General features: G+C 34.3%; 1 protein-coding gene across 1 annotated transcript in view; it reads left to right on the top strand.

Annotated features, from left to right (window-relative positions):
• The window catches only part of CCSER1 (coiled-coil serine rich protein 1), a 639,473-nt gene that overhangs the window by 258,986 nt on the left and 353,931 nt on the right, over positions 1 to 26,556 (top strand). Inside the window, exon 5 of the mRNA XM_029943144.1 lies at positions 17,988 to 18,108. Within this exon, the coding sequence (XP_029799004.1) occupies positions 17,988 to 18,108 (121 nt within the window). The remainder of the gene's footprint in view (positions 1 to 17,987; positions 18,109 to 26,556) is intronic.

The raw sequence follows: 26,556 nt of genomic DNA, 5'->3' as shown, positions 1-26,556 counted from the left end.
GTCTTCATAGAATTGAAAGAGTTAGAACCTTCCTCTGGATTAGGCTTTGGCCTAAGGGAATGTTGTGGCTGGTTTGATCTCTCCAGTCTACTAAAACCTTTTCCAGAACAGCAATAAAACTGTTTTGCTTTCTTATCATTCATCTTTTCACTAAAGTAGAACTTTATATTTCTTCAAGAACTTTTGTTTTACATTCACAAGTTGGCTATTTGGCACAAGATGCTTAGCTATTGGCCTTTCTTGGCTTCCAACATGTCTTTCTCACTAAGCTTAATCATTTGCAGCTTTTGATTTAAAGTGGGCTACTTTTCCTTTCATTTGAACTTTTATGGGCCAAAGTGGGTTATTACTTGGCCTACTGTCAATATTTTTGTGTCTCAAGGGATAGGAAGGCCTGAGGAGAGGGAGAGAGATGGGGAAGTGACCAGTGGTGGAGCAGCGAGAGCAGACACATTTATTAAGTTCACTTTCTTGTATGGATGAGATTTGTAGGACCCCAAAATGATTACAATTATAACATCAAAGCACCATAATAAATATGGTAATAATGAAAAAACTTAAAATATTGTGAGAATTACCAAAATGTGACATAGAGACGCCAAGTGAACAAATGCTGTTGAAAAATGGTGTGATTAGACTTGCATGACCCAGAGTTGCCACAGTTCTTCAATTTGTAAGAGTCACAGTATCTGTGAAGCACAATAAAAGGAGGGATGCCTGTACTCTTAGTTTATACTGAGACCAGGGCTTAAAGTTTAAGTCCCTTAACACAAGGGACTTGACCTAATCTCAAGGAGCTTTAACTTTAAGAGGCAATTTAGCTTTGAGGGTTTTCTTTTGGCTAGAGGAAAAGGGCTGTAAGTCAGGAAAAATAACAACAAAAGATACTAATGGAGCATAAGAAGAAGGAGGAATAGGATAAAGGCTGTCAGGTTCAAGTTATGTTTTGGAGGATCTAAAAGACGTTAGGTCTCTCACTTTTGCCAAGGAGTCCTTTAAGAGGATAATTTTGGAATCTGAGTTTCTTTTAGAGACTTCCTCAAACCAGAAAAACAAAACACAAACAAATAAAACCCCAAATATTTGAATATTTTGGACTTTGCTCTCTTTTTTATATAGGACCTTTTTTATATAAGCAGTTTTATTTATACTGCAGATCCCCCAAATTCACTTATATTATTGCCTTAGTTCTGGTTGTGATAACTAACTACCACTGATTTGGCACTTAAAAAAAAAAGGAATTTATTTTCTCACTGTTCTGGAGGCTAGAATTCCAAGATCAAGGTGACAGTGTTGCAATTTTCAGTGAGAATCCTCTTCTTGGCTTGTTGACAATTATGTTCAGTTAGAAGGGGAATGAAAGAGAAAGAAGAGAGAGGGAGAGAGAGAAAGAAAGGAGAGGGAGAGGGAAAGAAGTAGAGACCTAATGTCTCTTCTTAAAAGAGCAGTAATCACATCTATAATGGCACTAATCCCACACTCATGACATCATCTGCTCTTAATTATCTCTCAAGGACTCCATCTCCAAATGCAATTACAAAGGGGGTTAGAGCTTCAGCATATGAATTGGGGAGGGGGCACAATTATTCAGTCCATAGCAATGACCTATGTCAATAGTATTCCATTTAGAAAGGTAGCACTCAAATTAGACTTACTGTGAGAATACATTTAAGAGACCTATGAGAATCTGGCAATAGTTGTTCCAGGGACTTTCTTGCACCTTGTATCTGTACTCTGGGACATAATAGTTGGCTATGTCTAATAGTAGACACAAGAAATCTTTAATCTCTGATGGATGATTGTTTGGATATTAGATGTATCTGGAACTAAACTGTCATGGACTAAACAAGATGAGCCAAAGAAAGTTCTTATGTTTCTGATAGGTGCCACAGCAAAGTCTGCCCTATTCAGCTGTTGACTAAACAAGATATTTTATTTGTTAACTCTTTGAGCTGACTCAGATGTTGAACTTACATCTGTCCTCTGCCTTATGTATTAACCTTTATATACTCACAAAAGAAAAAGATGAGAGCAGTCAGGAAGAGTAGCAATATTTTTAGTAACAAGACAGATTTCCACCAAGTATAAATTTTTAAATCTGATAAGATAATCAAAAGATCCCTAAAAGCCAAGATCAATCTCTGACAAAATTTAGCACTATGGTCAGAGAGAGCATTCTTCATGCGTTAATAATGTCTGGCTGCCATTTGTTCTTTTTCAGAATGACAAAGAAAGGAGAAGATAAGTGAGGGTGAAGCCAAAGTGTAGCCGTTTGAAACATTGACCCTGGGCTACTTTTATAAGAATTTCACAAAGATGGCATTTTTTCTCATAGCTATTTTAGGTTTTTGCCAACTTATCACAAAAGTCGCATCTATCAAATTCCTTTAAAATCTTTATCATCCATTATTTAATAAGGACTCTAATTTTTGCTTCTGTTCGCTAATATTTATACTCCCCATAGTGAATGACAAAGCTGCTCTTACTGTGATGTCATATTCTATGGTAGCAGATTGTTCAGTATTAATGACATTTTATGATACTAGTGTATCATTGATACACTACATACACACATAGTGTAGCATTGATAATCTAAGAAGGAAATATATAGGAATATATTTGAATATGAAAACTTGTAATTTATATAAGCATACTATTTGAAAAAATACCCTTATCAAAAGGATGAAAAATTATTCATGTATCTGTACAAGTTGTTTCTCATGTCAAAAGATTTCACTATTAACCAGTTACACTATAGAGCTTTCAAAAGAGTGATACTGTCTTTAGGCAGAAATCTGTAGCCTTTCAGAAACAATGTCCCGAATAATATCTAAAAGAAAGTTTGTGCTGGCAGTGATTATCTCAGGATCTTATGGACTGAGAATCTTCATTTCACCCTGGAATATGCTTGTGTCTTACTTAGATGTACATAATTTATGAATATTCTAGTGATGTAAAATGTGGACATGACTTCCATTCATCCAAGAAGGCTAATGGGGCTTAAGATTAATGTCATTACAAAGAAAATAGTTCTTCGGAACTAAAAGATTTGTTGGTAAACTAGGAGAAGTTAGATCCTTTCACATAACTAACCCTTTCAGGAGAGACCTAGGGGAAATTAAGAGAAATTTCATACTGCTGTTATTGTTTCCTTCCTCTTCCATATTAAAAGGCATGGTGCTCTTATGGAAATTTGGGGCTGTTACAGTAACTTGTCATATTTGGCTGAAAGCACAGAAAGTTGCTCTATATCTTGACTTATTTGACTATGTGTTTCTAGAGTCTTTTATTTTACTCATTGGACTAGCAGTATACAGTTGATCCTTGAAAATGCAGGGGTTAGGGACACCGATATTGAAAATCTGAATATAACTTTTAAGTACCACAGAACTTAACTACTAATAGCATACTCTCGACTGGAAGTCTTACCAATAACATAAACTGTCAGCACATATTTTGTATATTTACCATACCCTGCACTGTTACAATAAAGTAAGCTAGAGCAAACGAAATATTACTATGAAAATCATAAGAGAAAATACATTTCTAGTACCAGACTGTACTTACTGGAAAAATCTGCATATAAGTGGACTTATACAGTTTAAACCTGTGTGATTCAAGGGTCAACTATATATTATTCAAGATTTGTTCCTGTGAAAATTTAGCATTTGTTTATTAAGAACTTTGATCCTACTGGATGAAATATCAATAACTTCATTTGATATTCATGGCTTTGTGTAACTGGCCCCTATACAATTTTTACTTATGCTATTTTCACCAGCTCAATAGATTGTAGCTATGCTAATTTCTTCAAAGGCCATCCTTATTGCAATTCCTATATTTCTTATTTAATTTGGACTATCTACCTGCTTATCATCTAAGTCATACTCAAATTAGTTGATAATGTCACTTTCTCTTCTAAGTGGAAATTAGGGGTAGAATAAACAAATTCCTACAATTAAACAAACATATGAAGAAGAATAGAAGAAGGCAAAGGGAAGACATTTTCAGATTTAGAACTCTGTCGTAATGATTGCAAGAGGTGAGCAGCCTAAAACCATTATATTTGAATATATATTGAATATTTGAATTATTTGTGTTATTTAAATCATCCATTGAAATTATATACCTTACCCTTTTCTTTGTGATTTGTAAGTCATATGTAAAATTCTGAAGAGTAGGGTTTTTTATAAGGAGATAATTGAATAATTTATTTAACTTCTTAAAAGTGAGGATGAGCATTATGTAGATTATATTATCCTCATACTTTTGCAAAGTGAATCCCATTAAAAAGCCGTCAGTACTACAGAACTAAAGACTAATCAATTATGCCTCATAACCTGGGAGAGATTCTTTATATATCTAATGTAATTTTTTCAACAAAGATTAATAATTCATATGATAACTTTTTCTTTTGTTCTGAGTAGCCAGAAAGGTGTGTAAAAGAGGAAGAGAGAAAAGGGAAAGGGAGAGAAGAGGAGGAGAAGGGAGGAAAGAGGAGGCAGAGGAAGGAGTCTGTGGATAAGGAGAGAGGGAGATTCGTTGTATGATAATATTGACTATATTATGTTTGAAGTAAAAAGAGATATATAAGGAAAATATAGAAAGATATAGCTATTAGGAAAAAAAAGCCTGTTGGGGCACCTGGGTGGATCAGTTGGTTAAGTGTTTTGAGGGAGAGACAGGTCTTGAATGTGTGGTGATGAGAGTTAAGAAGCAGGGGGCTATGACTCTCCAGGAGCCGAAGCATCGGTCTCCTGGCTCAAGCCTCTTTTATTTGCTATTTGTCTGATAACAGCAAGCACATACAACATAGTGTTTGGCATCTTGACAGATTATGCACCTGCAGTGTATTTCATCCTGGGTCATGAGTACATCTGATGCCAGATAAAACATTCTTATCCCTGGCCTGGCATCCACGTGATGTTCCGCTGGAGAGAACAAGCAGGCCTGGCGGCTTTCCGACCTGGGAATGGAACTGCTTTCAGTTCCTTGCTGCTCTGGCCCTTTCCTTCAGGACATTTCTATGGTGCCTCTGGCTTCTTGTTTTCCAACAGCGTCGGACTTCAGCTCAGGTCATGATCTTGCCGTTTGTAAGTTCGAGTGCCACATTGGGCTCTCTGCTGTCAGCGCAGCGCCTGCTCCAGATCCTCTGCCGTGCACTTGCTTTTTCTCTCTCGCTCTCTGTCTCTCTTAAAAATATAAAGTTTAAGGGGAAAAAAGCCTGTTTATTCAATAGCTAGTTGAAGAGGTTATATGTGTAAGCATTGATGTAATCAACCTCATTCAGAAATTAAGGATCAAAAGATATGAGAGAGAATTTATTGAGATCTTTCTGAAAAGGGAATGGAAGGGAAAGGGAAGAGGGATAGAAAGGGAGGGAAAGAAAAAGGAGAGGAAAGAGAAGAAAAGATAAAAGAAAAGAAAAAGAAATTACCTAGAATATTTCCTTTCAGTAGAACCTGAGTAGTCCAACCACTACTTTTCTGTCAGTGTTGAACTCAAATAGCAATAATCCCTCTAAGGGATAGGGCTTTTTTTTTTTAAATCAGTTTTGACCTCTGTTACATTTTCAGAGCCTAGAATATAGCTGGGCCAGCTATGGACCTAACAAGTTTTTTTAAATAAATTGATTGTTTATTTAGGTAAATTACATGAGATAAATGTATGAAGTGACAGGCTACTCAATAACTATTTTAATTTGTATTAGGTTATAATTCCATGAAGATTAAAAACTAAAAGTTGCATTATTGCCTTGATTTGTATTGTGTTGTATCAGATTACAAAAATTTTAGGTTAGGCTTTGTTTAAATGATACAGGCCTTATTGTGCACATTAAAAATAAGCAAACAAACACTTAACTGATAAAGTACCCAAAGCAAAACACTTTTGACCAGGCTAATAGGAGAAGAAATATGAGGTAATCATAAAAACTGACATGCATGTAAATTAGATACTTTTTTGTCTAATAAATGGCAGTTCCTATTGGAAAGTTAAATTAAACCTAGTTTTGTTTATATATAATTAATAGAATATTTCCTGTTCTACAGCTTTTAAAATATTTCTTCTAAAGGATGATAAGGTTAATATATTAGTGGTGTTATTTGTGTCATTAAAAAAATCCAAGCAGAATATGTTTCTTAACAATGTATAATGTTATCCAGAAAGAATGACAGTAAAATGCATTTTGGATTAATGGTCCTTCCCCTGAGGATATTGTCTATGGCCTATATGGAATGCTTTGCAAATTCTTTATATTCTACTGTATCAAGTGTGCTCTTTCTCCTCCTTTTAAGATTTTTTTTCTGGGTTTTAGAGTCTAGGATATCAGATCACAAAAATTTTAGGTTAGGCTTAATTTAAATGATACAGGCCTTATTGTGTACATTTTCTTAGAAGGGATAATAACTATGATTTCACCTTGTTCTTGGAAAATTCATAAAGTGTGGTTTTGAGTGGTAGAGCATATACTTATTTGTCTGTACTTGCTGTAGCAAGCTTGCTCCAAGGATAGCTCCAGGGCTCTTTCTAAGTTTGAAATGAGAACCACAAATGGGAAAGTCAGCATATTTACCAGACTTTTTTCTCCAGGTGAATTGAGTGTGTGTGTGTGTGTGTATACACACATATACTCATACATACATACACACACACACACACACATGCACATTCTACTGTTTAGATTATTTATTTTCCTAATATTGAGCTATAAACAATTGCTGAATGAGAATTTTAAACATCAATCCCTTGCAATTGTCATCCATAAATTATCCACACACACAGAATGTAGGTAAGTCTTTGTGGCACTTATGTCAATAATTTTTTCTTGTATCATTTTGGTAACAGTTTTAATGAATCCCTGTCCGAGAGGCATCAAAATCTGTTTTGCCATTAATTATAAATGTTCTATAGGAGTGTTTTGTTTATCTATTGCTGTGTAACAAATTTTCCTAAAGCTTAGTGGATTAAAACAGCAAACATCATTCATCTTGCATGATTTTTGTGGGTCAGAAATTCAGACAGGATGTAGCAGAGAGAGTTTTTCTTTGCTTTGTAGTGTTTAAGTCCTTTGCTGGAATACAAAACTGATGAATCATGGGAATCTACCCCCAAAACCAAGCGCACACTGCACACACTGTATGTTAGCCAGTTTGGCAATAAATTATATTAAAAAGATAAAACGCATTCAGCTAAATAAATAAATAAATATGAAAATTGCATTCAGAAACCTTAAAAAAAAATTCACATTAAGTGGTTGTTAATGGCTGTTAACTGAGGGACTTGATGAGATTGTCAGCCAGGATATCTATGTGGGTGTGGCTTCCACACAGCACTGTGACTGGGTTCCAATAGCCAGTATCCCAAGAGAGAGCCAGACAGAAGGCATAGTGCCTTCTATGATGTAGCCTTGAAAATTACACAGCATCACTTCTACCACATTCTTTTAGACAAGGCAGTCACAAAAGTCAGACAGTTTCAAAGGAAAGGAACTAAGATCCCACCACACAAGTAGAATATCAAAAACAAGCAGCATAGGATATATATTGGAGTGACCATCTTTGGACAGTACAGTCTGCCACAGTGGGTGTTAGCAGTCTTGCGAAATTTAACATGGAGAGTTAAAGAACAAAATATTTCCCTTTTACTTGAATTGCTCAGAAGCAGTAGGCTTCTTATTCCTATGTATTACCTTCTGTGGATGCCTAGAAAACACCTAACCTAGGGTCTTATACACTGGATGGTGGCTATGTACATGAAGAAATGCTGACAAAGTTTTTGATACCTAAGTTAGCAGAAAGCAATAATCATTGTTTATGACTATTCCTCCTGATGTTCTCTATATATTATTGGTATCTGTGTATAAAAGGCACATATGTATTCAGTATTTGTTTTGCATATATTATGTATATATAATATATAATACATATGCATATAATTTGTGTTATAGTATTGCATTCTAGACCACATTTGGAAGAAGGCAACCAGAATGACAAAGTATAATAAACTAACCATGATTAGAATTATTGAAGCATGAGCTGAATAGCCTAAGTGGACATCTGTCAGATTTCAAAATGGAAGAGGATAGTAGTAGGAACATACAGATTTTCATTAGGTTGGAGTTCTAACAGAGGCTCTATGATCTTATTTAATTATTTATATTTTTATTAAATATTAATATTTAGTCCTTTTCCTAAACTAGCTATTATATTATTTTGCTCAGGCTGCCATAACAAACTGCCACAAACTGAGTGGCTTAACCAACAGAAATTTATGTTTGCATAGTCTGGAAGCTAGAAATTTAAGGTCAAGGTGTCCCCAGAGTTGATTTCTTCTAAGTTCTTCCTTCTTAGTGCGTACATGCTTGTCTTCTCTCTGTCAACCCAAGATTTCTCCTTGGTGTCTGTGTCCTAATATTTTCTTCGTATAAGGACACCAGTCATGTTGGATTCGGAACCACCATGATGACCTTATTTTAACTTTATTACCTCTTTAAAGACCCTATCTCTAAATACAGTCACATTGTAAAGTAGTAGGGTTGGGATTTGTGGGGCAAGGCTCACTTTCATTTATAATAGTCATTAGATAATATTTTTCTTTTTTTTTAAATTTTTTTTGTTTTATTTATTTTTGATACTGAGAGAGACAGAGCATGAGAGGGGGAGGGGCAGAGAGAGAAGGAGACACAGAACTGGAAGCAGGCTCCAGGCTCTGAGCTAGCTGTCAGCACAGAGCCTGATGCGGGGCTCGAACCCACGAACGTGAGATCTGACCTGAGCCGAAGCCGGAGGCTTAACCGACTGAGCCACCCAGGCGCCCCGATAATATTCTTCTATTTATTAAAATTAAAAAAATACCTTCTTCATAAATTTCTTACTCTGAAGCCAGGGGGGATTTATGAATGCATATTTCCTGTTCAACAAACAAGAAAGCCATTGGCTGTTTCAGTTCGGATTTGATACACCAAGGATACATTTTTGCCTGTCACAAACATTTCAGTATTTGCATATAGTAATAAAATAGGTAACCTTATAAGCTGAATTCACATTGTTCTGTTTTTCCCTATCATAGATCAGGTTTCAATTTTATTCTAGAAAATATTTGTGCAATATAAGAAATGGTGAAAAGAACTTTTCAAAAGCTGATAAATAGAGATTACATTAGTTAAAAGTATACAAATTCCAAGAATAGAATTTTATAACAAACTTGATAAGTGTCCAAACACATGTCACAGGATGAGAGGTTACTGTTGGTACACAAAAGTACCAGAATTTGGATAATGTGAGATAAATCTGACTCAAGTTAGTGTTGTTCTTTACATTTTATGGTTTTGTCCAACATTTCCAGGATATGATTATTTTTATTTTTATTTCTGTATTCTTTCTCTAATTATTTTTTTACTTACAGGCATTAACTATTTCTGTACAGTTCCTTCATATCTTTAAAAAGATGCCCAGTTTGATATGATCCTTGCATAATATGTTTGTATAAGTTATTTTTAATTTCAATTATTTTAAATTATTTCTAATTAACTTGAAGGCCTTGGCTTAGTGCTTTTGCCAGTTCTTTCTCATCCATACACACTTTTACTCTATTTTCTGTTATTTTGTACTACTGAAAATTGTGTTTCATTTTGACAGAGTAAGTAAGTATAGACTGTTGAATGGCCTTCTGATTGTCCTGCAGTACTTGTTTTCACCTTTTCCCAGCCTGCCCCTCCCAATGACAAGGGCACGCACCATTTCTCACTTCCTTTGTCGCAGTAGTACTGCTGGGGATTTTGCCCACTCTTGTTCCTGTACTCAGATGTTTCCAGGCCACTTGCAGAAAATATAAAGCTGATCATGTTGCTTCTCTGTAAAATGATTGATAGCATATCCTCATTAAGTTCAAAATTACATGCTAATGTTTTAGAGTTACTTAGAAGGTATGTCGGGTGTTGAGAAAACCTGTATCTCCATTCTTCAACTGCTTGCATTTTGTCTAGGGCCGGCCACACTGAATTATTTGAATTTTTCAAGATATATGACATTTTCTTATCTCTCATTGCCTTTTAGCACACTGTTTCCTGTGGTTGGCTAGTGTCTTTTATTTTCCTCAGTGTCTCAATTAATTTTTCCTCAAACTCTATCATTCATCAGACAGAGATTTATGGAGTTCCTCTTTTGTGTCTGGCATGATGCTAAGAAACAGGGAGGGGACAAGAGCAGTTGTCCTGCTCTTCCAATCATTGATTAATTTATCTGGCCAGCTTATTTGGTAGTACTTTTTATATGGTATTCATTCCTTACTACACTAAGTTACATTCATGACAAGTATTTTATCTTTTATTTTCATCAGTCTAATGCCTATTAGAGTGCATGGACGTGGTGTATATAGTTCAGTGAATGCTACTAATGGAATCAATATGTATGCCTGATTTTGCTCAGTGTGTGTTTATTTGTAGTCATGATGCAACGATTTGTATTTTATCTACTTATTTTCAATTCCTCTTTCAGTTCTGGAGTAATATTTCATCAAAATAGCCGTATATAAGCACTGGATTAAGGATGTTAATTCAGAAAAAGTATTGAGAGATTTGCTAAAACCAGTATGTAATATCTAAATGCCATTGTTGACTTATGTATTTATCAACCAGAGAAACAGAACCTAATGTGCTTGTGGGGACTGACTAGCCAGGAAAGGTGATCCGGCCATATTCAGTAATTTTAATTTTCTAACTTTGCATGAAAGAGAAAAATGTCTCTCTTAATAAATCTTTGACATTTCTGTGAACGTTTAAAAACATGTTGCTTTCCTAGTGTTTTAAAATTGATTTTATAAATTAAATACCAAACAATGATAGAAATTCAGGGGTGGCTAGGTGGCTCAGTTGGTTGACTGTCTGACTTTGGCTCAAGTCATGATTTCACAGTTCGTGAGTTCAAGCCCCACGTTGGCCTTTGTGCTGGCAGCTCAGAGCCTGGAGCCTGCTTCCAATTCTGTGTGTCCGTCTGTCTCTGCCCCTCCCCTGCTGATCTTTCTCTGTTTCTCAAAAATAAAAATAAGTGTTAAAAAATGGAAAAAAGATAGACGTTCAGTAATTAAATGGAATTGTTTTGATGTATCAAACTGGAGAAAAAGAGTAAGACAATTTCAGTATTTACGTTTTGTACTCAGTGTATTATGAGTCTGAAAGAAATGTTTCATAGAATACAGTTAATATTGGAGAGTCATTTCATGTACTAGCATATTTTTTGTGGTGTAATAAAAGGTCACATGACAAAGTCAGATTACTCAGTTTTAAACCTAGAAATGATTTCTACTTTGCCACAAGAATTTTTAGATTTCTGATGCAGAGGTTCTAGTCATTTTGATCATTTTTGATGTTCATATAGTTATAACTACCCAGGAATAAATGGGAGTAGTGCTTAGAACCAGCTCTTAGCACAAGTAATTCTTATGACTCTCAAACATTTTCTCTCATTTTATAACTCCTATTTGTGGGGCACCTGGGTAGCTCAGTCTGTTGAGAAACTGACTCTCAATTTTGGCTCAGGACATGATCTCAAGGTTTATGGGATCAAGCCCCGTGTCAAGCTCTGGGCTGACAACAGGAAGCCTGCTTGGAATTCTTTCTCTCCCTCTCTCTCTGCGTCTCCCCTGCTCACGCTGATGTTCTCTCTCTCCATCTCTCAAAATAAATGAATAAACTTAATAAAAGAAATTCTCGTATTTGTATAACTAATCATCAAATGTCAGTTTCTTATGTCCAAGTCACTGTTTTTGTATTAGCAGGTGGTTGTGACAGTTGACTTCCTCTAGATGCAGTCAAAGCATTTCTACATGAGACCCTCTCAGAATACCCTGATTAGTGACCCTGATATCATCAAAAAACAAAACAAAACAAAAAACAAAACTCCATTTATGTAGAAAGAAACGGAACTTTAAGTTTTCAGTCATCCTGACTCTTGACAATTTCAAGTAACAGAAGCCTGTGGTAGAATTTTCTGTGGTTCATGCAATATAGTTAAAGATTCTTTTCATAGAAGAACACATTTAGCATATAAATTTATAGGTTGGTGCTTCAAATTATTATTTGCATCTTTAGTTAGAGGTAAGAGTGGAAAATTATTGATTTTTCAACTCATGGATGCTGGAAACATACATGAATATGCAATGCCTGCCATGTGTTATACTTTTTTAAGTTGTATTATGAAATAATTATCTGCTACCACCTAAATTTAACATTTTAAAAATTATAAGTGAATAGTATTTTCTATACATGATTGAAACTATATAAATACAATTAAATAAGGTGATTAATCAAAAATTAGGAGTTCCTCTTTGATTCACTCTCTACTTTTTTGTAAAGCCACAGTTTTTTCCATCATGAGAGTTCAGTCTTAGTGAAACATTTGCTTTTTTTTTTTTTTTGAATTCTTATTTGAGAGAGAGAGAGAGAGAGAGCACATGCACGTAAGTAGGGGAGATGGGCAGAGGGAAAAAGAGAGCGAGAATTACAAGCAGGCCTCATGCCCAATACTGAGCTTGACATGGATCTGGAACCCATGATCCTGGGATTGTGACTTGAACTAAAATCAAGGGTCAGATGCCTAACTGACTAAGCCACCCAGAAACCTCTGGAGGTCTTTTTAAACTTGAAATTTCCTTTTAATCTGTATCATCAGGTTTATTTTATCTTATTTATTTTATTTTATTTTTAATTTTTTAATGTTTTTATTTATTTTTGAGAGAGAGACAGCATGATCAGGGGAGGGTCAGAGAGAAAGGGAGACACAGACTCTAAAGACAGGCTCCAGGCTTTGACCTGTCAGCACAGAGCCTGATGTGGGGCTCGAATCCACAAACTGTGAGATCATGGCCTGAGCGAAGTCAGACGCTCAACCGACTGAGCCACCTAGGCGCCCCTCATCAGGTTTATTTTAATGGAAAATATAATGTTTTCTCCTTTAGTCCTATTCATATAATTCTTCAAAATTAATTTATGCATTTTTGTCATGGTAAAAATGAATATACTTAAATTGTTATAGAGTAGATCAAATTGTGGCCATTGTTCTATGAGGTTCTAATTTACTTTTTAGTATAGACCATAATTTTGAAGAATATATTTTGTTTTGCCAGAATATAATGATCCCATAAATATCCATTACTCTATTGGTTGTCAGAAATTGTTTCTCTTCTCAATGACTTTATTTTTTCATTCCTACCTCAGAATGATGGACAGCCTAGGCATACTTTCCTTTTATTATTCCATTCACTTTATTTATGCCTTAGCTGTTTTAAAAAATTTTTTGGGAATATAATTTACATATAATACAAATTATATTAATTTCAGGCATATAACATGATTCAATAATTCTTTACTCATTGCTCACCACATCATCTATACAATATCCTTCATCATACAACTTGATCACAATACTGTTAACTATATTCTCTTTGCTGTACTTTTATCTCCGTGATTTATTTGATAATTGCAAGTTTGTACATTTCCCTTATCTATTTTGCCCATCCTCCTTCCCACCTTTCCTCTGGCAACCACCAGTTTGTTGTCTGTATTTCTGAGTCTGTTTTGCTTTTTGTCTGTTCTTTTTGCTTTTATTTATTTGGTTATCTTGTTTTTTAGATTCCACATAGAGGGGAAATCACGGTATTTATCTTTCTCTGTTGACTCACTTCATTTAGTGTAATGTAATGCCTCTAGGTCCATTTATATCTTTGCACACGGCAAAATCGCATTCTTTTTTATGGCTGAGTAATGTACCAGCATGTTTGTGTGTCTCTGTATGTGTTTCATACCTTTTGTTAAAATCCATTTATCTATTGATGGACACTTGAATTGGCTATCATGAAAATGATACCTTTCTTGGTTATCATAACTAATATATAATAAGTGTGTATATGTTTTTGAATTATTGCTTTTGCTTTCTCTATATAAATACCCATTGGTAGAATTATTGAATCATATAGTATTCCAATTCTTATTTTTTTCAGGAAACTTCCTACTGTTTTTCCCAATGTATGATGTTTCCTTTTCTTGCGCATCCTCACCAGCACTTATTATTTCTTGTCTTTTTTATAGTAGCCATCCTGACTGGTGTGAGGTGATATCTCTGATGATGAGTGATGTTGAGCATCTTTCCTGTGTCTGTTAGCCATCTGTATGTCTTCTTTAGAAAAATGTCTATTCAGTTCTTCTGCTGATTTTCTAATTGGATTGTTTGGAGTTTTTTGGTATTGAGTTGTATAAGTTCTGTAGTAACTTGTATATTCACCCCTTATTGAATATAGCTTTTGCAAGTATCTTCCTCATTCACTTTTTTGTAGTTTTAATTTCTCTGTTATTTAATGGCTTAACTGGCATTTATTACACTAATTCTTCTGTTCTGTGTGAATCAACTTTAAAGATATTAAAATTTCAATGTAATTTAATTTCAGCTAAATATAAGAGCTTTGTCATTTACATGGACCTCCTAAACAGGTATCTTTAGACCAGTGTAGTGTCACTTTTATTATATAATAATTAATGGAGCTTATTTTTATTTAGTTATTGGTTGTTTTTTAACTTTAATATCTACGAGAGTGCAATCACTTGTTCTAGCATCTAGATAATAAAAACTAAGTATTGATACTGATATTACCTTGTGTAAACAAATGCTCTCTATTTTTTTTTTAAATTCTTCTGGTTCACCTACAGTCTTTTCCCTGCTCACTTCTCTCTTTTCATTTTTAAAAACAATTTAACTCTATTTTCCCTCATAGAGATCTAGATAAATGCTTTTGCATAAGAAGCTTATTGCTGTAACTCTTGAAATATTTCTAAAAGAAGAAATTGGAGCTTTATTAAAACTTGGGAGGAGGGGGCTATTTTTTTCTTGCCCACAGTAGAATCCTACCAGTAAGCATATTTCTTAGAACATACCAGTTAGTTCACTAAATATTGATTGAATAACTGAGTGGTATCTCAGAGGAATGAAATAATAATATTATTATACATTTTTACTAGTATTTATGGCAACAGTGAAAATTTAAAATGTAATAGAGTTTTCTTCATCCAGCTGTGTTGGAATTATCTGATGTAGACTCAAGGCATATGCCAAGAATAAGTAGAGATTTTTAATTAAAAAAAAAAGAAGAAGAAACAAAAATCTGTTTGATGGCATTAGAGAGACAAAGAAACCAGCACCCTCCCTCCTTTGACACATACTTGATACTAATGTTTATATCTTGAGTGCCACATAATTGCTTGGAATTCAGCTCTGCTCTTGGTGATCATCTAGTTTATATCTCAGACTCCAGCCCTGAACAGGTTAGTAATTAGCAAAGATTTTTAGCAGAAGATTTTAGTCCTACACTTCTTGGCAGACTTTCATGACCTTAATTGTATTTTTGCCTTCTCTTTCATTAACGTGGCTATCATCATTAGTATTTCCCTCTTTCTGTATTGGGGAGAGAGCATTTAATTTATTGTTTGTCACTTATTGAAGTGAGTGCTTATATCAGCAATTATTGACTTTTCATTTATAATCAATGTAAATGCCACTTACATCACTAGCAGATTTCATTTCTTTGCTACACTTCTCATTTCCACCATTAAATCATTCGATTATTCATTTTTGTAAAGTGTCACGTGAGTTCATCATGGGGAGACAAGGAGGCAAAGTGACTACATACTTGGAAGTTTATGGTTAAATTGAGTAGCAGATGCATGGTGAGCAGTTATTGATAGACTTTGAAAGAAGTGATATGTGTGTCTAATCATGGTGCACATTTCTTATTTGTACTCAAAGTCCATGCCAAGAGTAAGTAGAAATTATTTGTATAGTGATTTTTGGATCAAAAGTCTACTAGAGAAGTTAATAATATACAGTTACACACAGTATGAATACACTATGCAAACTGAAATGTGAACAATTTCTGAGAGTTCTGGTATTATTTAAACCATGTAACTGAATTTCTGATAATTAAAACTGAAATTCTGATCATTAAATTCTGAAATTATCAGAATCTAGTAAAAAAGAATCTACAGTTTTACTGTACTAGTTATCAGTAAAATTTAAAATAAGCCGCAATGTGATACCACTATACACTTATAGGAATAGCTATGGTAGGCAGAATTCTAAGATGGCGTGTAACTCTAACCCTTGTATGATTCCTTCCACTGGGATGATGGGACATAACTATAATTATGTTATAGTCCATGGCAAGAAGGACTTTGTAGATGTAGTTAAGATTACTAACCAGTTGACTTTAAGTTGATCAAAAAGGAGATAATCTGTATGGGCCTAACCTAATCTCATGAGCTTTGGAAAAGCAGAGGAGGGGCGTCCGGGTGGCTCAGTTGGTTAGGCACACTGCATTGGCTCAGGTCATGATCTTGCAGTTCATGGGTTCAAATCCTACATCTGTCTCTGTGCTGACAGCTAGCAGACAGAGCCTGGAGCCTGTCTTTGGATTCTGTGTTTCCCTTTCTCTGACCCTCCCCCGCTTGCATGCTCTCTCTCTCTCTCTCTCTCTCAAAGTAAATAAATAAATAAATAAATAAATAAATAAATAAATACATTAAAAAATAAAGAAAAGCAGAGGATATTTTCCCCAGTTGGTAGCAGCAGAAGAAATCAGAGCATGAGAGGGTTTCAATGTGAAGGATTTTCTTCATTGCTGAGATAGATAAGCCATTGGCCACTGACCTGTGAGGAGCTTATAGGAGTTCAGAGTTATCCCTGGCCAATAGCCAGCAAGGTACAGGACCCCTGATTCCAACTACCTCAATAAAATAAATTTTATTAACAATGCGAATAAGCTCCAAAGTAGATTCTTCCCCTAGAAACTCCAGCTAAGAAGACAGCCTGGCTGCAGACCTGACATTGGCCTTGTGGGAATTTAACTCTTGAGTGGGAATTATATAAGAGTCAAAGTTTAGATCTTCATAATCTGTATACATAATCAGAAAACTCAACTGAGTTCACTGGACTCCTTTCCTACAGAATGATGAGGTAATATATGGGTGTTGTTTTAAGCGGCTAAGTTTGTTTAAATTTTTCATGCAGCAATAAAAAATTAGTACAATAGTAAAATTTAAAAAAACTGGCAAAACTGTGTTGATACAGACATGGAACAAGTGAAACTCTTCTGTTTTATCTTCTGTATCTAGTAGATATTTGACAATATCTACTAGAGCTGAAGGTAATCATATGAACATATCCCAAGAGCAATTCCTAGATATTTTTCAATACAAATTTATTTGTGCACCAAAATAAAAGAAAAAAGTAGAGGTATGTTTATAGACATTTAAAAATAGCCTCTGAGCAAAGCCGTCTAATTGTCCATCACCAATAAAATGCATAAATATACTGTGTATATTCATTCAGTACAGTGCTACACAGCTATGAGAATGAACAAACACTGCTGCACCTAAATGGGTCTTACAAATGTATGTTGAATGAAATAAGCCACATTTGAAATAGTACACACACAGAAGAGGATAGTCTCCTTCACAAAAGTCGAAACATGCCAACCTAATCTATGGTTATTTAAGTAATAATAAGGTTTAAGTTTGGGGACTGCAATAGTGATTGGAAAGAGGTACCACAGGGAGTTGTAGGTTTCTGGTAATGCTTTACTTATTGGTCATAATGCTGATAACACAGGTGTCTTCATTTTGTAAAGATTCATTTAACTATGTATGATTTATGCACTTCTTATTCTTCAATGAAAAGCTTTTTTTAAATGAAGGACTATAAAGTATTGGCAACATCTTTTCTACTGCGTGGCTTAAAACAAGAAAAATTGCCTAAGGTCATTCAGCTAGTGAGGGAAAGATTTAGAGTAGAAAATGATAATGTGGATCATTTAATGATAATTAATGTTTTAGTTAAATTATATCTTTCATTTGACTGAAAATTTAAAAAAAAAACAGAAAAGGGGAAAGTGTGAAGAGTCAATAAATAATTTTGACATTTACAATTATTTTTTTAATAAAATAGTTTGCCGGGAGGATTCCTACCATTCTGTAGTCTCATGTGCTGCTGTGGTCCTTACTCCTATGGAACCAACCATAGAAATGAAGAAAAGAGAAGAACTAAAATTTCCTGAACCTTCCAAACAGTAAGTTATTTAATTTTTCAGAACTTTGTAAAACAAATTAGATAACTGATCAGAATTGGATTGCTCAGAAATTATGATTTATAATGTGTTAATACTGGCATATTGAAAGGACAGAAATAATTTTGTACAATATTTGAAAAATCAACCTACCTTTACTATATCAATGAATAAATTTTGCATCTTCTGCTTTCATGTGTTTGAGGTATATTCCACTGAAGTTTTGTTTTGTTACCTTATCTTAGGGACATGAGGCATTTTATTTCTTAACACCGTGATTGTGGATATACTGTTCTTGGATGGCTTATTTTATAGTTGTAGATCTAAATATGATCAATTCTTAATATAAACTTATTAGCTTAAAGTTGGCTTGAATTTTTGTAAGGAATGAAAGTTATTATTATTAACTATTTTGAATAAATTACTCTAAGTGAAAACTTTACACTATTTAATGCTTCTCTATTTTTACCTCATAAGTTTTATTTAAATTTAGATTTGATCTTATATTGAATAAATGATACTTTTTTTCTTAGAGAATTAAGTTCATGGTAACAAATGTAAACTGGATGGACCTGACATATCAACTAAACTAGGATATTTCGAGGTGTGTATTATATAAATGAAAAGGGAAAGCTTACTGATATTTTCCAGTGAAACTAGTGCCACTACCACTTTAAGGTCTCAAATTGGAAACTAGGTAATGGATGGTGTTGCCATGTAATCTGGCTGACCACTACGTGAGCCAGGTGGTGGTTACCTTGAAGCACCTACTATTTTTCCTCATTGGTTTACACTGTATCACACTTGTTTGTTTCCGATGTATTTCTACTGAATAAGCTCCCGAGGACAGAGTTTCCTGGAACATGATGGTGTCTGATAGTCTTTGTGAAAGCAATTAGGAAATCCTTTAATGTTACATTCAACATTGTTGAATTCAAATGGAGTAACGTATATATTTGATAGCATGAATAGACAGTATTAATATTCTCATTATAGAGAAGAGAAATACTAACCAATTCAGAAAGTAATGATTGTAATTCAGTTTTAATACAATCTAAAAGTGAAAACAACTTAACTGCTCTTAATATTGTCTAGTTTTTAGGTTCCAATTTTTTTGTCTAATAGGAAAATTACATCTCATATATGCCAATGGAATTATATTAGAAAACTCAAATGCCTTTTCTGCAATATATGAATGAGTTTACATAAGTTACCTATATATTTATAAATAGGATCTTAAAATCTTTTAATTTTCCTTTAGTGATTCTGCTTAAAACTGGGAATAGTGTTATTTGCTTACATAAAATACCTTTTTTTCAGTCTTTAGTTATTTCATAAATATTCATTCTTCTTTATTCTGAGATAAAGCAGACTATTTACTGTCTTTTTTTTCCCTTTTCTGTTACCCTGCATTCACTCTGATACTTTTCTGTATTATCTGAATCTTTCTTATTAAACATTCTCACTTAATAATATCCATTCATTCACTCATTCATTCACTCATTCATTCACATAGGTTTTGTATGGTTTTTGTTTTTCTGAGTCAGAGAGTCCCTGGTTAAAATCTTAATTCTTCTATGATATATATTAGATGGAAATGGGAACATTTTCTGTAAACTCTCTGTGCTTTACTTTCTTCATCTGTTATTTGGGGTGATATCACCATCTTTTTGCAGTCATTGTATTATGTGAAATGATATTGATAAAGGACTCAAATTCTAAGAATCCACAGATGTTAAGTCATGTTGTCCCTTCCATAGTTTCAATTTATCAATATTATCAATGATTTACAAATCCATATTCTTCTCCTGAAGACTTTTCTGAATGCAAGTCTAATATTTAAAGTCATTGACCCAAGTTGTCAACCTAGGTATTTTACTGAATCTTATTCTAAGTAAACCTAAAACCAAATTAATGATTTATGTAACCCCCTTAAATATGGATTCTTTCTGATGTCTATATTTATATAAAACCACCATTTTTTTTCTTTTCTGAAAATCTCAATATGTCTGCTCTCTCACATCTCATTTCAATTAAATATTGATTGCTTGTGTAATGTCTCTATTATATTATTACCATTTTAGCTGACCAGGAAGGCAAATATACCACATATTTAAAATTGTTTTCTAATATTATATATTTAATTGTGATCTTAATGAAGCCATTCAAATAGTGGCCATTATATCAAATGGAAATTACATATGCCCTTTATACCTCACACTGCTATTTTGAGAATTAATTGATAGATGTAAGTATATGATAAGAACACAACATGAATGTAGAGGCATAGTAATTATTTCAAAACTCTCATTTGCTAATGAGAGCAGATGCATTGCAAATTGGTTTTAGAAAAATCAAGGGTAGTGATTCTTATTGGCTCATGTAATTAAAAAAATATAGAGATAGAAATTCCCTCCAGTATGGTTGGGTCTGGTACTCAAAGAGTGTCATAAAAGGTCAGTCTTTCCATCTACATCTCTTTGCTTTGCTTTTCTCTGTAATTTTCATTTTCAAGGAGGGTCCTCTAAAGGTGGCATTATGCCTTCACCAGCTACTCAGGCAGATATTTATCTTCTTAATATCCAATGGAAAAAGTTTCTCCTACCGTTTAATCAAATCTAAATAAAACAGAAACCAAGATTTGAATGTCACAGGCTTTGACTAGCTTAGGTTATTTGGCATGATTTTGCAGAAACATTTGCTGTGTCCAGGAATATGTGATGATGTGATTGACTAGAACCAGGTTACATGACAAACTCTGATGCAGAATGTGAAGGTGAGAGGGGAGATATTCCACCCTTGAAAGCTGGATGATATTGATAAAAGAAGGTAGCCATAGATGCTAGGAAGTCAAAACAATGGATGTTCAACTTAAATAATACTATTATCACCATTAGTTTTAAAATTACAATTCTTTATAGTATTCAAACCATAGACATTGAAATAACACATTATGTACAATCATGAAGACCTTTATTTCTTGTTTTAAATGTTTTTCACTTAATTTTATTTCATATTATATCAGCTAGCTGTGCTGTTGAGGCCGTTAGGAATTGAGGCCTTGAGCATGTTATTTGAAACTTTCTTAACCACAATTTATTCCTTTTCATTGTGGATATTACTTTACCTTATTTTGAAAGGCCTGAAGCACGATAAAAAAGGGAAAGAATATTTTAAAAATTTGTATTTTTTTACAACAAATATATTAGGGAAATAACCACATCGCATTTTTATAAATGAAGTGACCAAAGCCCTTTATGATATGGGCTTTCTCATTAGGAAATATAATAATCCACAAATATAAAACTGAGATATTAGAATATTGTAAATTGAGGTATTATGTTTAGATATCTAGTGTTTTCTTCAAATTTAGGATGAAATTATTTCTTTAAATAATTTTCCCCTCTATACAGATTTCACATGATAAATTCATAAACCACTGAGTTTTTGAAACATAGGACTCTTTTGAGTCATGTAATTCAGAACTCAGTAAATCTCTTGCCAAGAAGAACTACAATAGTCCTCTCAGTATATGGGCTTTGGAATACATAAGATTGTACAGAAGAAAGAATATGTCTGACAGTGTATTTTTGAGGATGTTATAGTCCAGGTAAAGAAGGAAGTCCAGATGAAACACACACATAAAAAGATAAAACTCAAACAACAGATGCTATTTATTATTGTAGAATTCATATTTTGGTTAGGTGTGTGATTCTTTAAAGTTATGTAAAGCTTATTGTTATATCAATCTAAACTTAGAAAATAAAGTCAGAATATTGGTCATAATTATAGCATTGTGTTGATTTATCACTTTAAAATGTAGAAACATGATAAAATTTTACATTTTAAAATTGTCATGTATTTATCAGTTTTTAAACACATTCAACTAGAAAAAAATAAGAGTTAGGAATTCCTATTAGGGAGAGTGTATAGATTTGTCAGTATAGCAAATGATAGGGAGAAAATATTCAATCTTTTAGGAAGGAAAGCTATATTCTGAGCACCATAGCAGGAAATTAGAGTTTTCCTCTTGTTGATATACCCAAAGTTTATCTTCATTCTGAAAATAAGAGTGTGGATTATATTTGTTATTTTAGTCTGATAGGTAGCTAAATACCATGGAAAGAATACAATTTCTAGTAAAATAGAAAAATCTTTGTGATCCAAAAAGAGTCTATACAATTTTCAAATAATTTGGTCATCCACACAGAGTGTTGAAATAAAAGTTTTGAGTGTGAAGCTTTATAAATAAAATCATAATATTAAAAACATGTCCACATAGAGGCGCCTGGTGACTCAGTCAGTTGAGCGCCCAATGTCAGTTCACATCATATTTCATGGTTCATGATTTCAAGCCCGACGTTGGGCTCAGTGTGGATAGCTCGGAGCCTGCAGCTTGCTTTAGTTTCTGTATCTCCCTCTCTCTGCATCTCCCCTGCTGCCTGCCTCTCTCTCTCTCTCTCTCTCTCTCTCTCTCTCTCTCTCTCTCTCAAAGATAAACATTAAAAAAAATAAACATTAAATTTTTTAAAAAATATGTCCACATATCCAGCCACTTAGCATGTTATTCAAATTAATACATTTCTCAAATTACAGTTATATGCAAACGAGCACTTAATGAACTGTGTGTAACATTCTCAAACTCAGAAGAGAATAAAGGAGTACGGCTTCCTTGGTAGGTGTGTTTTCATTAGAAATGTGTTTGTTGCACTTCATGCACTTTGTATATACCATGGCTCAATATCTGAAATGAGGGGATTTTATATCCATTGTAAATTTAGAAAGAGAAGAGAGAAATATAATTACATTTTTTGGTCATTTCCATGTTTTAATTTTATTTTATATAAAAATCTACACTTCCTCAGATATTGATTTATTGTTTCAATTTCTGAAAATGAGGCATTATGTAAACATGTTTTTATTCCCTCCAAGTTTTAAGGTCTTCTTGTTATAATGCTTCATGGCCTTGACATGAAGAAGTTTCTTTGAGCTACTTCTGAAAGCGCACAGATGCTGTCATTCAGTACAGAATATCTTATTTTTTAAGAATGGCTAAATTGAACCTATTTTATTCTTAGAGAATACTTGACACAGGTTTAAAGTTCTGTCAGCTCTTTTTATTTATTTTTATATGAATGAATAATGTATGTATGTTAAATTTGGAAAAGTTTAAGTACTCTCTAATGTCAGAATGGTTACCAAAACTCTGTGGTTGTACTGGAGACACATCAAAGAATCCTATTAACAGCTAATCTTCAGCTTTCTTTTACAAATTTCAGGGAGATATGTTTATTTATGATTTCAGGTAGACATTTATTCATTAATTTAATCCATCAAAAATAGATGTTTGTTTTGATCCTTGCACTGTGCTCCAGACTGGGGATTTTAATTAAAAGGCAGGTGCTGTCTCTAATGAAAACTTAGAGTGTAGTCTGGGAGACACACGCTGACTGTTTAATTGCAATAAGAAATGCAGGATCTTGGATATAACAATGGCTATATTGTAGAGGTATATCCTGTAATAAGGGCTTATAATAAGGAGCTTTAACTTAGCCAAGAAGGCCAAGGGCAAACTTCCCTGAGGAAGTGACACAAGCTAAGATCTCAAGGATATTAGTTAACTAAGTGAAAAAGCAGAGGAGGACTTTACCATCAGAGAGAAAAGATTGATTAAATACTCTGTGATGGCTGGGAGCACCGGGGAGAATTGAAAGAAAAGTGGTGGGAAAGGAAGCTAAAAACATGTTTTTTTAAGTAGAGCCCAGGTGACTTTTTTTTTTTTGTGTGTGTGTGGGGACAGTGGTGTGATAGAGCCCACTTGGGAGAGCAAGTTTGTTACTATTTCTTCCCAGCTCCAGACTTAGGGATCTCACATAGGAAACTTGAAATCAGGTGAAATGGTTGTATTTATTGGCCAAGTCTACAAATTGGGGCTCTTCCCTTCCCCAGAGAGCTGGCTAACCATTTAGCAATGTACCACACTGATGAAGGGCAGGTTGAGTGTCTGTTAGTGATACCATTTAGGTGATGGCTGATAGTAGCTTGGACTAGGGTGCTGGCATTGGGATGGTGAAATGTGAAAAGAGAACTGAGTCAATTTATATTCCTGAACCTCAGCGAATTCAAGGTTATTAAGCTAAAACTTAGAGTATATTATCAAGCACTCACAGTAAGAATAAAGAAGAAATATCTAGGGGCGCCTGGGTGGCTCAGTTGGTTAAGCAGCCAACCTTGGCTCAGGTCATGATCTCACAGTTCATGAGTTTGAGCCCCATGTCGGGCTCCATGCTGACAGCTCAGAGCCTGGAGCCTGCTTCTGATTCTATGTGTCCCTCTCTCTCTGCCCCTCCTGTGCTCATGATCTGTCTCTCTCTGTCTCTCAAAAATAAATGTTAAAAATTTTTTATTTTTTTATTTAAAAAAATTTTTTTAATGTTTTATTTATTTTTGATACAGAGAGAGACAGAGCATGAGAGGGGGAGGGGCAGAGAGAGAAGGAGATACAGAACCTGAAGCAGGCTCCAGGCTCTGAGCTAGCTGTCAGCACAGAGCCTGATGCAGGGCTCAAACCCACGAACGTGAGATGGGACCTGAGCCAAAGTCGGAGGCTTAACTGACTGAGCCACCCGGGCACCCCAAAATTTTTTTTAAAAAAGAAGAAACATCTATACTGATAATTGTAATTATGATAAAAAGGAATGTAATATTGTGACAATCCTACCATAGTATTGTGAATTAGTAATGTAATAGGTTTTAGTCAAGGAGAGTTTTGATAATCTTCTAATTTATATTGTTATTAATGTAACTGTATAAATGGGAATCATGTATATTTGTATAAATGTGCTTTGCACAGCATTCCTTTCTGAATCATTGCCATTGATTCTCATTGGAAATGCGAATAAATAACTTCGACTTAGGTCCTTATATAAATATGATAATTCCTTACTAGTAATTTCCCTCCTATATTTGGTATAACTTTTACTGACCCTCTTGGTGTCTTAAATCTCTTTCATTTAAAAAAGAAATCAGAAACTGAGGCTTGGTGTAAATGGAATCACCTAGTATGTGGTCTCTTGTGTAAGGCCTTTGTCACTAAGCATGTATTTGAGATTCAACCACATTGTTGTAGGTGCCACGGCCGTGCCCTTTAATTAGTGAGCAGTGTTGCATGAGGTGAATGTGTCTCCGTTTGGTTATTCATTCTGCCCTGTGCTCCTTTGACTACGCTTGCCAGACTCACTGAATCACAAAACTAAAGGACCTCTGGGTGTGCATAGAGAAGTCATAATGACCATCCTTATCCAAACCCAGTCTTTTACTACTTGTATCCAATGCTTGGTTCACTACCCATGAAGAAACTGGCCAACCCCTGCTTACACACCTCCAATGACAGGTAGCTTGTTCCTTTAGAGAGCGACTTTTTCTGTTCTTGGTCATCCTGTCCTGTTAGACACTCTTCTTCATTTTCAGTTCAAATTTACCTTCCTAATTATTCCTGCAGAGGACCCAGTTCTCATTCTGTGGCCAGTCAAGGTCCAGCTCTCTCCCCACCACAGGCCTTAGGGATCCAGAAGGCTAAACCTCTACTGGGCAATGTACTGTTAATGTTTAATTTATAGGAATAGGTTAGCTACTTTTGGTAGTGTATAATATTCCACTATATAAATCTATCAGAATGTATCCAATCTTCTGTTAAGGGATATGTACCTGGCTTACAATTTATGCTTTATAAACAGTTCTATAATGAACATTCATGAGCTCTTAGAGTTGTATGAAGTTTCTCTGCAAGTAGGATGGCAGAGTTGTAAGGCACATACATCTTTCACTTCAACAGACAGTGCTAAATCATTCTCTAGGGAGTCCCCGTTACATATACCCTTGCTCACACTTAGGCAAAAGTATAAAGCCTTACAAGACTTATGAATATGAATTGGATCTCATGTGGTTTTGATTTATATTGGCTTATTTTTTGTGATGTTGAGCATCTTAGCAAGTTTTTAGTGGACATTTATGTTTCTTGTTCCACAAATTGCCTATTTTTTGTCCATTTCTCTATTGGGATATTTGTATTTTTTTGTATTTATGTAGAGAAGGTCTTTGTATATTATGATTTCCAAAATTGAATTGCTATGTGTATTGCAAATCTTTGTTCCATTTTGTGGGGTGTCTTTTATAAATTGTGACTTTTAATAATTAATTTTTATTTGGAAAAAGCCCTGAAACTTCCACATTTATCTGATAACTATCAGGTTACTACTCTGAATATAAAACGGCCCTTTTCTCGTATGGATTTTCAAAGGAAATGGCATCAATTTTGTGATTTTGACCAGTTCCAGAGTAGAAACAGTTTTTAGAAGGGATAAGTAAAGAGATTTCTCATGGTGAGACCTGTTGCCTAAGAGTCTTCCCCATAGCTTTTGGGGGATTTGGAGATGAGAGAAGTAACCTTTT

This window comes from Suricata suricatta, chromosome 1 (genome assembly GCF_006229205.1).
Source record: "Suricata suricatta isolate VVHF042 chromosome 1, meerkat_22Aug2017_6uvM2_HiC, whole genome shotgun sequence".
NCBI lineage: Eukaryota > Metazoa > Chordata > Mammalia > Carnivora > Herpestidae > Suricata > Suricata suricatta.
Note: the sequence above shows the minus strand (reverse complement) of the source record. Positions and strands in the feature narration are given on the sequence as shown.